The sequence below is a fragment of the Hyperolius riggenbachi genome, chromosome 12 (assembly GCF_040937935.1).
Source record: "Hyperolius riggenbachi isolate aHypRig1 chromosome 12, aHypRig1.pri, whole genome shotgun sequence".
NCBI classification, from domain to species: domain Eukaryota; kingdom Metazoa; phylum Chordata; class Amphibia; order Anura; family Hyperoliidae; genus Hyperolius; species Hyperolius riggenbachi.
Genome location: NC_090657.1, coordinates 203916334 through 203929280, shown reverse-complemented (window position 1 = coordinate 203929280; position 12947 = coordinate 203916334). Strand labels below are relative to the sequence as shown.

The 12947-nt window shown below is 44.8% G+C and overlaps 1 protein-coding gene across 3 annotated transcripts in view; it reads left to right on the top strand.

Annotated features, from left to right (window-relative positions):
• Positions 1 to 12947, top strand: part of ABCC3 (ATP binding cassette subfamily C member 3) — a 143660-nt gene that overhangs the window by 100653 nt on the left and 30060 nt on the right. For 2 of the 3 annotated variants that reach the window (XM_068263109.1, XM_068263108.1), the window contains exons 17-21: positions 222 to 398; positions 2013 to 2180; positions 4289 to 4472; positions 4612 to 4717; positions 6018 to 6171. In XM_068263109.1, the coding sequence (XP_068119210.1) occupies positions 222 to 398; positions 2013 to 2180; positions 4289 to 4472; positions 4612 to 4717; positions 6018 to 6171 (789 nt within the window). Of the gene's footprint in view, positions 1 to 221; positions 399 to 2012; positions 2181 to 4288; positions 4473 to 4611; positions 4718 to 6017; positions 6172 to 12947 lie in introns of those variants that run through there. The other variant, XM_068263110.1, reaches the window with a different exon arrangement.

The window sequence follows — 12947 nt, the reverse complement described above, 5'->3', positions numbered from 1 at the left end:
GACTGAATGCTCAGTCAGGGATTGTATCAGGGCTGATTAGAAGCAAGCTGAACAGTTAAACATGAAACAGAGAGCAGGGTAGGTGTTTTCTCTAATGTCCCCATTGATATATATGGTAAAATACATGAGGGTGCTTCGTCTCTGGTTCCCTTTAAACTGTAGTGAGAAAACTCCATCTCCTCATGTTCCATTTGCATTCACTTTTTCTGTCCCCTATTCAGGGCTCGGTGGCGTATGTCCCTCAGCAGGCCTGGATACAGAACTCCACTCTCAAAGACAACATCCTCTTTGGTCGGCCACTGAATGACAAAAACTACAAGAAGGTTCTAGAAACCTGTGCGCTGGTGACTGACCTGGAGGTGCTGCCCGGAGGAGACCAGACAGAGATTGGGGAAAAGGTATTTCAAGGGAGGGGGACACAGGAGGCTCTCAGGCCACACGGTCTCAGCCTTTTTACAGATTACCCTTGTCTGACACTCATCCCAGAATGCATTGCTCAAGACACCTGCATGGGCATACCTAGCCAGAGTTAGAACCATAGGAAGGGGAAGCATTGTCATGTCATTTAGAGAGCAGACAACAACCAAACATCAGTGGAATACTGCAAGTTGTTAAAGGATACACAAGGTGAAAATAAACTAATGAGATAAACAATTGTATCTATTATTCTTCTCCTAAAATGACTTTGTTAGATTTCCCACAATTTTATGTTACATTTAAATCTGCTTTTTAAGTTTTTACTGTTTCATTGTCTCTTCTCATTGACCCATGTATTGAAGAATGCCAGAGCTAAAATCTATTGACACTTTATCTCTTCCCTGTTCTCAAAAGCCATTTTCTTCTAGGAAAGTGGTTTATGGCTGTAATTCCTTATCAGTGAGGGTTACGCTATGGTTCGAACCAGTCTAGACCCGGACAGAAACTGTCACTTGCATACCTGATGTTTAACTCTTACAGGCAGGGAAAGAAAAAGGGGACACTGCATAGTTATGTGTGTGCTAGGCACTGTACATACACATGCATATCTTTTAAAGGGGAACTGAAGAGAGCGGTATATGGAGGCTGCCATGTTTATTTCCTTTTAAGCAATACCAGTTGCCTGGCAGCCCTGCTGATCCTCTGCCTCTAATACTATTAGCCATAGCCCCTGAACAAGCATGCAGCAGATCAGGTGTTTCAGACTTTAAAGTCAGATCTGACAAGACTAGCTGCATGCTTGTTTCTGGTGTTATTCAGACACTACTGCAGAGAAATAGACCAGCAGGGCTGCCAGGCAACTGGTATAGATTAAAAGGAAATAAATATGGCAGCCTCTGTATACCTCTTACTTCAGTTCCCCTTTAAACTACACAGTCTCAGTTTTGGATGAGCAGACAACTCTAAGAAACTAGCTCAGTAACATTGGTGGATCAGAACTTCCCTCTGTTTGCGCTGTATTTCCTCCCAGAACTTATTGAGTCACCATTTACTTTAGTTTTTGTTTCCTTGTTATGTTATCACTCTGTACCTAGTTACTATATGGAGAAAACCTTTCCTTCTAACCTTATTGACTTGCAGTCGGACATTATGGGCATTGATTCTTGCAAACATTGAAATCCTATCTCTATAAATGTCTTCTGTTTTGAAGGGAACCTGAAGTTAGAGGAATATGGTGGCTGACTTATTTATTTCCTTTTAAACCATGCACATTGCCTGGCAGTCCTGCTGATCTCTTTGGCTGCAGGAATGTCTGCATCACACACCTGAAACAAGCATGCAGCTAAACCAGTCAGACTTCAGTCAGAGCTCCTGATCTGCATATGCTTGTTCAGGGTCTATGTGTAACAGAATTATAGGCAGAGGATCAGAAGGACATCCAGGCAATTTGCATTGTTTGAAAGGAAATAAATATGTTGGCCTCCATATTCCTCTCACTCAGTTTAGGTCTCCTTTAATTATGAGAAACTGTATCTCCATCTAGAAAACAATACAAACCAAAACCATAAGATCTGTCTCTCCTTGTAACATTCCAGGGGATTAACCTGTCTGGGGGTCAGAAGCAGAGGGTCAGCCTGGCTCGGGCTGTGTACAGTAATTCAGACGTCTACCTGTTGGACGACCCCCTCTCTGCGGTGGACGCTCATGTGGCCAAGCACATATTCGATAATGTCATTGGACCGGATGGATTGCTGCGAGGAAAGGTGAGGAGAGTTTGCCGCTCGGTTGGTGTCTGTGGCTGTCACACAGGCAAAGCAGGCAGGTGTGTAGGGCTGCAGAGGTCAGGGGCATCTTTGAAATTGTTCTTTCATAAATCCTACATCCAGGAACGTGTTTTTTTTCTTTTTAAAATAAATTATACATAAAAGTTGAAAAGTTTTTTTCTTTAAAAAAATTGCATAATTAATAAGGACGGTACCATCTCCACTTCGAGCCTCACATTCTCCTCAGCCAGCTGCATGCTCATTCCCTCTCCCTCCCAGTTGGTTTTAAGCCATGACAGTAAGCAAAGAGGCGGGGCTTCAGGTCACTACTAGTCCCCTCCCCTATATGTTCATGTGACGAAAGGGAAGTGTTTCAGCTGCCTGGGTAATGAGCAGAAAGCTCTGCGTTGTAGAGACTTTAGAGGCTTCCAACGGCGTCCTCCAGTCTCCCGTTAACGAGCGAGGACCCCCAGAAAACTACTGACTAGGGTTTTGTAATCTTTTCGGGGTCTGCGCTCCTCTGCATGCATGAACGTGGTTGTACTGCGAGAGTGCGGCTGCACCTGCGCAGTGAGCTGAAGCGCCTCTGTGCTACTGCGCAGAGGTGGCCGTGCACATGCTGCAGCATGGATTGTGCCAGAAGAGGAGCAGAGCGTGGTGAGCATCCAGAAGCTTCTCTCTCCTTAGGTAAGTATGGGATTTTTTTCTAATGTTGTATTGTACTGTGTATAAAAGACAATAAAACTTATTTGAGAAAAAAAAAGTATGGAATTTTTCACCCAAGCTTCGGTTCAGGTTTTCTTTAAATCTGCATGTAGTTCTGAATTATTCGCATCTTATGGACCATCACTACTAAATACTACAACTCTTTAACAAAACATAATACATTTAAAACTGTGTTTGATTACATTTATATAATAGACTGTGCCTAGGCTGACTCCTGCAGATCATGCTGATCCATACACTATGCTATGGTGTGAACTTGTGTGTAATCCTTAAAGGGGAACTGAAGAGAGGGGTATATGGTGGCTGCCATGTTTATTTCCTTTTAGTCAATACCAGTTGCCTGGCAGCCCTGCTGATCCTCTGCCTCTAATACTATTAGCCATAGCCCCTGAACAAGCATGCAGCAGATAAGGTGTTTCTGACATTAATGTCAGATCTGACAAGACTAGCTGCATGCTTGTTTCTGGTGTTCTTCAGATACTACTGCAGAGAAATAGACCAGCAGGGCTGCCAGGCAACTGGTATTGATTAAAAGGAAATAAATATGGCAGCTTCCGTATAACTCTTACTTCAGTTCCCCTTTAAATCTCACATGCCGAACTTTACTGTTATGATAGTATATTCACACACATCTGTGATTACCATGTTGAAAGATCACTACCAGGCCCGGATGTACAGCACAGGAACCTATAGGCACAGATCTCTGGCACCTTAGACTTTGCCTTCCACGAACCTACAACCCCCCAAGTGTGCTGGCTAGCCTCGCTGTCACTTCTCTTACTTCCCTTGCCCATCATAGGTAGCTACAGGTGCCCCTTAGTATTAGGTAGCCAGAGGTACCCCTTGGTATTAAGTAGCTAGTGGTGCCCTCGACTGAAGGGAGATCCCGTCAGTGGAATGCTGAAAGCTCTAATTTTCACTCTGCTCAGGACTCTGCATAGGGAAGGAGGAAGGCACTAGGGGAGGAGATTGAGCCGCCTTTCCGTCATCAGGTGCCTGTAGGCTCATGCCTACAGTGTCTTATGGTAAATCCGGCCCTGATCACTTTGGTTTCATTCACACGCCTATAGTGTCACCATATATTTTTCTCAATCCTTTGTTTCTTATCTTTCTCACTTCTTCTTTTGTCTCTTTTATTGATAAAATCTAAATTTTACATAAAGTAAAAATTCTGTGCCTAAACAGAATCCTTTGGCAGTGAACACACTTAGCAGAATCTTATGCATTTTCCCCATAGCATATAGTGGAAACCGCATGCGATTCTGCCAAGTGTGTTCCCAGCCTCAGGGTCATTCCTTGCTTTCTCACTCTAATTCGTCACTTAGCGTTTCCAACAGTGTATTGTATTTGACCTACATGTATTTTATGTGTGTTGCTTGCAGACCCGCCTCCTGGTCACACACGGCATCACCTTCCTGCCACAAGTTGACCACATTGTAGTCATCGTTGATGGTCAGGTGTCAGAAATGGGGTCCTATCAGGAGCTGCTGAAACAAAACGGGGCGTTTGCGGAATTCCTTAGGAATTACGCTTTTGACGATGTTGTGGAGGAGGAGGAGCTAACAAGTAAGTCCCTCCTCCCTATTCACTTTAAGCACCTGTTCATTTTGTTTGTTTTTCCTGTCTTTTGGCTGCATTTAAGTTTTTTTATGGTGTCTGTTGCTTTTGCTTTTCCTATCCATATATTTACAATTATTCTCTGCAGTCCTGGATGAAGAGGAGGTATTATTGGCGGAGGAGACACTGAGCAACCACACAGATCTCATAGACAGTGAACCCATCGCCAACGAAGCCCGCAAAAAGTTTATCAGGTGACTAAATTTCTGTATAGGGTTTCTGAGGGACCGCCCATAATGCTGTCCACATGACATCATGACTTTGTTAGTTAAAATCTTGCTAGCACAAAAAGAGTCACAGTGGTTAATACTACCCGCAACCAAACACATAGAATGGTTTAGTCCAGAGTGGTGCACATCAGCAGCAGAAATGCATACAATTGTTACCAGAGAGCTGGGAATTGCATCCACTGTTCCAAAAAACTTTATCTTCAAACCTCAAGACACCAGGGCATTAAAAACACTGGGGGTGAAGGAAGGTTGGCCTGACAGCCGTTTCATGGGCGTTCCCTGCTACGTCAAGCCTCTGCCTCTGACAAAGCAGGAAGCACCTGTAAAACGGCTGTCGGGTTGACCATCTTTCACCCCCAGTGTCTGTAATGTCTTGAGGATTAAAAATAAAGTGTTTTGAAGCAACGGATGCGGTGCCCAGCTCTCCTATCTGATAACAATCCCATCATGCTGTCCATAAGACATGATGACTTTACACCCTGTTTCAAATTATTATGCAAATTACATTTTTCTCATTTACCTAAATGATGAAATAACAGTCAGCATAATTCTCATGTTATCAACTATTAAAGAGTATAATTCAAATTTTATTGAACAGACCTCCTAATAAAATATATATTTTTTTTTAAATAAAAAACTTACAATGCACTGTTCAAAATTATTACGCACAGTAAGTATCGAAACACTTTATAAGTTGTAAAGAACTGAAGCGTAAGACGACTTTTCCATACCCCCACATAAGCCCTATTTGAGTTGAAAATGTAACTGGCTTGTTTGGTGGTTGTAGGGATCGCAAAGGAGGTAAAATATATAAACTATACATGGATATCGCATTATTGATCAGTGGACAATTTTAAGCACATTCACATAGGATTACAGTTAGGTCTAGTGTACAAGGAACTTTGACTTCAGCAGGCTTTCTAGCATCTGCCTGGGCTTAAAATGTACCGGAGACAAAAAATGGGGGCCGCTGGAAAGATACGTAGAGAGCGCAATTCCACTTGTTACGGGACCTGTTACCAGAGCAGCAGGCAGCAGAGAACGGTGGCGTGGGAGCGATCCGTGCGCATGGGGCTGGAGGAAGCCCCAGGTACGTATAAAACTTTATTTTTTCGTCTCTGGTTTCCTTTAAACTGAAGATGAAGGTCCATGTCCACCTGTAAATATTGGGCAGCTGGCTCAACCAACTGTGAAATGAATGTTTAACTGATACTGTACTGATGTAGAAGGTCCAGGTACACTAATTCATCTGTGATTTCTTTAGGCAGATCAGTGTCTTGTCATCGGACACGGAACAAGCGCCACACGCCATGTCAACACGCAGGCGGGTGTGCGAGAAGAAAATTCCAGAAGCCTCGTTGGTGAAGAAGCCACCAGTGGAAAAACTCATTCAGACAGAAACAGCCGAGACAGGACGGGTGTGTGAGCTGACATAATAGTCCATGAGCTGTGCTATGCTGCTCTGTAGCCTGATGGCACCTGTCACCGGGGAAGCGGCAGCATATCACTGATCACATGATGTAACAGGTTTCAACTCACTGTCACGCACTCACTGTACTTGGATTAATATGGCTCTGTACAATTAGCAAGCTGATGCATCATTGCATTCCAGCGGTTCTGGAGGTGTGTTTAGCTTACAAGGACAACAAAGTGATGATTTGTATGTTCAGCAGTGATGCATCGTGGGTCGGGCAGAGGTGAGAGAGGCTCTAGCCTCAGGGCGCAGTGTAGGAGGGGGGTGCACAACTCACTCAGCTATCATTCCCCTATTGTGTTTTGAAGCAGAGAGAAATAAGAAAAGTGGATACAGGGCAGTGAGTGCAAGCCAAATAAGTAGATATTAACCACTTCCCGACCGCCGTATATACAATTGGCGGCCGGGAAGTGGACGCCGCAAGGACCGCCGTATTGACAATTGGTGTCCGTGTCATCCGTGACGCGATCCTCCGCCTCCGCCTGGCGCCGCTCACCCGCCGCTACATCCCGCCGGCCATACGGAAGCGCCGGCGGGATGTTAACCCGACGATCGCCGCATACAAAGTGTATAATACACTTTGTAATGTTTACAAAGTGTATTATACAGGCTGCCTCCTGCCCTGGTGGTCCCAATGTCCGAGGGACCACCAGGGCAGGCTGCAGCCACCCTAGTCTGCACCAAGCACACTGATTTCCCCCCCCCCTGCCCCAGATCGCCCACAGCACCCATCAGACCCCCCCCCAGACCCCTGTTTGCACCCAATCACCCCCCTAATCACCCATCAATCACTCCCTGTCACTATCTGTCAAAACTATTTTTTTTTTTATCCCCCCCCTGCCCCCCGCTTCCTCCTGATCACCCCCCCACCCCTCAGATTCTCCCCAGACCCCCCCCCCCCCCAGACGACCCCCACCCCCCATGTACTGTATGCATCTATCCCCCCTAATCACCTGTCCATCACCTGTCAATCACCCCCTGTCACTGCCACCCATCAATCAGCCCCTAACCTGCCCCTTGCGGGCAATCTGATCACCCCCCCCACACCAATAGATCGCCCGCAGATCCGACATCAGATCACCTCCAAAATCCATTGTTTACATCTATTCTCTCCTCTAAACACCCACTAATTACCCATCAATCACCCCCTATCACTTTTACCTATCAGATCAGACCCTAATCTGCCCCTTGCGGGCACCCAATCACCCGCCCACACGCTCAGATTGCCCTCTGACCCCCCCTTATCAATTCACCAGTGCATTAATTACATCTGTTCTTCCCTGTAATAACCCACTGATCACCTGCCAATCACCTATCACCCATCAATCACCCCCTGTCACTGCCACCCATCAATCAGCCCCTAACCTGCCCCTTGCGGGCAATCTGATCACCCACCTACACCATTAGATCGCCCGCAAACCCGCCGTCAGATTACCTCCCAAATGTATTGTTTACATCTGTTATCTTCTCTAAACACCCACTAATTACCCATCAATCACCCCCTATCACCAACCGTCAGTGTTACCTATCAGATCAGACCCTAATCTGCCCCTTGCGGGCACCCAATCACCCGCCCACACGCTCAGATTGCCCTCAGACCCCCCCCCCCTTTATAAATTCGCCAGTGCATTAATTACATCTGGCCTTCCCTGTAATAACCCACTGATCACCTGTCAATCACCTGCCAATCACCTATCACCCATCAATCACCCCCTGTCACTGCCACCCAACAATCAGCCCCTAACCTGCCACTTGCCGGCAAACTGATCACCCACCCACACCAATAGATCGCCCGCAGATCCGACATCAGATCACCACCCAAGCGCAGTGTTTCCATCTATTCTCACCTCTAAACACCCACTAATTACCCATCAATCACCCATCAATCACCCCCTATCACCACCTGTCACTGTTACCCATCAGATCAGACCCTAATCTGCCCCTTGCGGGCACCCAATCGCCCGCCTACACGCTCAGATTGCCCTCAGACCCCCCCTTATCAATTCGCCAGTGCAATATTTACATCTGTTCTCCCCTGTAATAACCCACTGATTACCTGTCAATCACCTATCAATCACCCATCAATCACCCCCTGTCACTGCCACCCATCAATCACCCCCTGTCACTGCCGCCCATCAATCACCCGCTGTCACTGCCACCCATCAATAAGCCCCTAACCTGCCCCTTGCGACCAATCTGATCACCCACCCACACCAATAGATCGCCCGCAGATCCGACGTCCGATCACCTCCCAAGTGCAGTGTTTACATCTGTTCTCTACCCTAAACACCCACTAATTACCCATCAATCACCCCCTGTCACTGCTACCTATCAGATTAGACCCCTATCTGCCCCTAGGGCACTAAATCACCCGCCCACACCCTCAGAATGCCCTCAGACCCCAGCCCTGATCACCTCGCCAGTGCATTGCTTGCATCTATTCCCCCCTCTAATCACACCTTGAGACACCCATCAATCACCTCCTGTCACCCCCTAGCACACCTACCCATCAGATCAGGCCCCAATTTGCCCCGTGTGGGCTCCTTATCACTCGGCCAAACCCTCAGATCCCCCTCAGACCCCCTTCCGATCACCTCCCCAGTGCATTGATTGCATCTATTTTCCCCTCTAACCACCCCCTGAGACACCCATCAATCACCTCCTGTCACCCCCCTAGCACTCCTATCCATCAGATCAGGCCCAATACAACCTGTCATCTTAAAGGCCACCCTGCTTATGACCGGTTCCACAAAATTCGCCCCCTCATAGACCACCTGTCATCAAAATTTGCAGATGCTTATACCCCTGAACAGTCATTTTGAGACATTTGGTTTCCAGACTACTCACGGTTTTGGGCCTGTAAAATGCCAGGGCGGTATAGGAACCCCACAAGTGACCCCATTTTAGAAAAAAAGACAACCCAAGGTATTCTGTTAGGTGTATGACAAGTTCATAGAAGATTTTATTTTTTGTCAAAAGTTAGCGGAAATTGATTTTTATTGGTTTTTTTTCACAAAGTGTCATTTTTCACTAACTTGTGACAAAAAATAAAATCTTCTATGAACTCGCCATACACCTAACGGAATACCTTGGGGTGTCTACTTTCTAAAATGGGGTCACTTGTGGGGTTCCTATACTGCCCTTGCATTTTAGGGGCCCTAAACCGCGAGGAGTAGTCTAGAAAACAAATGCCTCAAAATGACCTGTGAATAGGACGTTGGGCCCCTTAGCGCACCTAGGCTGCAAAAAAGTGTCACACATGTGGTACCACCGTACTCAGAAAAAGTAGTATAATGTGTTTTGGGGTGTATTTTTACACATACCCATGCTGGGTGGGAGAAATTTCTATGTAAATGGACAATTGTGTGTAAAAAAATCAAACAATTGTCATTTACAGAGATATTTCTCCCACTTAGCATGGGTATGTGTAAAAATACACCCCAAAACGCATTATACTACTTCTCCTGAGTACGGCAATACCACATGTGTGGCACTTTTTTTTACACCCTAAGTACGCTAAGGGGCCCAAAGTCCAATGAGTACCTATAGGATTTCGCAGGTCATTTTGCGACATTTGGTTTCAAGACTACTCCTCACGGTTTAGGGCCCCTAAAATGCCAGGGCAGTATAGGAACCCCACAAATGACCCCATTCTAGAAAGAAGACACCCAAAGGTATTCCGTACGGAGTATGGTGAGTTCATAGAAGATTTTATTTTTTGTCACAAGTTAGCGGAAAATGACACTTTGTGAAAAAAAACTATTAAAATCAATTTCCGCTAACTTGTGACAAAAAAATAAAAACTTCTATGAACTCACCATACTCCTAACGGAATACCTTGGGGTGTCTTCTTTCTAAAATGGGGTCATTAGTGGGGTTCCTATACTGCCCTGGCATTTTAGGGGCCCTAAACCGTGAGGAGTAGTCTTGAAACAAAAATGACCTGTGAAATCCTAAAGGTACTCATTGGACTTTGGGCCCCTTAGTGCAGTTAGGGTGAAAAAAAGTGCCACACATGTGGTATCGCCGTACTTGGGAGAAGTAGTATAATGTGTTTTGGGGTGTATTTTTACACATACCCATGCTGGGTGGGAGAAATACTTCTGTAAATGACAATCTTTTGATTTTTTTACACACAATTGTCCATTTACAGAGGTATTTCTCCCCCCCAGCATGGGTATGTGTAAAAATACACCCCAAAACACATTGTACTACTTCTCCCGAGTATGGTGATACCACATGTGTGGCACTTTTTTGCACCCTAACTGCGCTAAAGGGCCCAAAGTCCAATGAGTACCTTTAGGATTTCACAGGTCATTTTGAGAAATTTCGTTTCAAGACTACTCCTCACGGTTTAGGGCCCCTAAAATGCCAGGGCAGTATAGGAACCCCACAAATGACCCCATTTTAGAAAGAAGACACCCCAAGGTATTCTGTTAGTAGTATGGTGAGTTCATAGAAGATTTTATTTTTTGTCACAAGTTAGCGGAAATTGATTTTAATTGTGTTTTTTCACAAAGTGTCATTTTCCGCTAACTTTTGACAAAAAATAAAATCTTCTATGAACTCACCATACTCCTAACGGAATACCTTGGGGTGTCTTCTTTCTAAAATGGGGTCATTTGTGGGGTTCCTATACTGCCCTGGCATTTTAGGGGCCCTAAACCGTGAGGAGTAGTCTTGAAACGAAATTTCTCAAAATGACCTGTGAAATCCTAAAGGTACTCATTGGACTTTGGGCCCTTTAGCGCAGTTAGGGTGCAAAAAAGTGCCACACATGTGGTATTGCCGTACTCAGGAGAAGTAGTATAATGTGTTTTGTGGTGTATTTTTACACATACCCATGCTGAGTGGGAGAAAGATCTCTGTAAATGGACAATTGTGTGTAAAAAAAATTAACAAATTGTCATTTACAGAGATATTTCTCCCACCCAGCATGGGTATGTGTAAAAATACATCCCAAAACACATTATACTACTTCTCCTGAGTACGGCAATACCACATGTGTGGCACTTTTTTGCAGCCTAACTGCGCTAAGGGGTCCAAAGTCCAATGAGCACCTTTAGGCTTTACAGGGGTGCTTACAATTTAGCACCCCCCAAAATGTCAGGACAGTAAACACACCCCACAAATGACCCCATTTTGGAAAGTAGACCCTTCAAGGTATTCAGAGAGGGGCATGGTGAGTCCGTGGCAGATTTCATTTTTTTTTTTGTCGCAAGTTAGAAGAAATGGAAACTTTTTTTTTTTTTCTCACAAAGTGTCATTTTCCGCTTACTTGTGACAAAAAATAATATCTTCTATGAACTCACTATGCCTCTCAGTGAATACTTTGGGATGTCTTCTTTCCAAAATGGGGTAATTTGGGGGGTATTTATACTATCCTGGAATTCTAGCCCCTCATGAAACATGACAGGGGGTCAGAAAAGTCATAGATGCTTGAAAATGAGAAAATTCACTTTTTGCACCATAGTTTGTAAACGCTATAACTTTTACCCAAACCAATAAATATACACTGAATGGGTTTTTTTTAATCAAAAACATGTTTGTCCACATTTTTCGCGCTGCATGTATACAGAAATTTTACTTTATTTGAAAAATGTCAGCACAGAAAGTTAAAAAAATCATTTTTTTGCCAAAATTCATGTCTTTTTTGATGAATATAATAAAAAGTAAAAATCGCAGGAGCAATCAAATAGCCCCAAAAGAAAGCTTTATTAGTGACAAGAAAAGGAGCCAAAATTCATTTAGGTGGTAGGTTGTATGAGCGAGCAATAAACCGTGAAAGCTGCAGTGGTCTGAATGGAAAAAAAGTGGCCGGTCCTTAAGGGGTAGAAAGCCCTAGGTCCTCAAGTGGTTAAGGTGTTAGGGAGGTTGGGGGCCCTGGGGCGCCTCTTAGTGTAATAGCAATCAGTGTGTGACGGCTGGGGTGGGAGGGATGGAGGGGCGCACTTTGCTGTCTCAGCCTTGGGTGCTGAAGGGCCTTGTCCCAGCTTTGATCGTCGGACGCCTCATGTTCACTCCAACCTGAATAATACAAATACCTTCTGTTTTAAGAAGGCTTATATATTCCTGTTTTGCTCCCTTATGTACTGGAGTTTAATGTGAGTTCCCCTGCATGTGGCCGTTTTATATCATCATCCACAGTGATTCTAACTCATTGCAACTATACAATACTTTATGCTGTTGAATTAAAGTTCTGCAGCAAAAAAAAAAAAAAAAAAAAAGAAAGAAAATCTGCCAGTTCAGCAATGACAGTAGGAATGTAAAAATGTCTTTCTTACATAGTAATATACTATTTGCATTAAAGGACAACTAAAGCAAGAGGGATATGGATGCTGCCATGTTTATTTCCTGTTAAGCTATACCAGTTGCCTGGCTATCCTGCTGATCCTCTGCCTCTAATACTTTCAGCCATAGGCCCTGAACAAGCATGCAGCAGATCAGGTGTTTCTGACATTGTCAGATCTGACCAAATTTGCTGCATGCTTCTTTCTGGTGTGATTCAGACACTTCTGCAGTCAAATAGATCAGCAGGGCTGCCAGGCAACTGGTAAAACCTGTAACTAAAAAAACCCATGGGGGGATACTTACCTCAAGAGGGGGTCCAATGAGTCTTCCCCGTCCTCTGTAGCTTGGGGGAATCCAACGCTGACAGCTCCTCGACAAAGCTTGACAAGCGGCAGCAATATTTACCTACTGCGATCCAGCTGAAGGAGT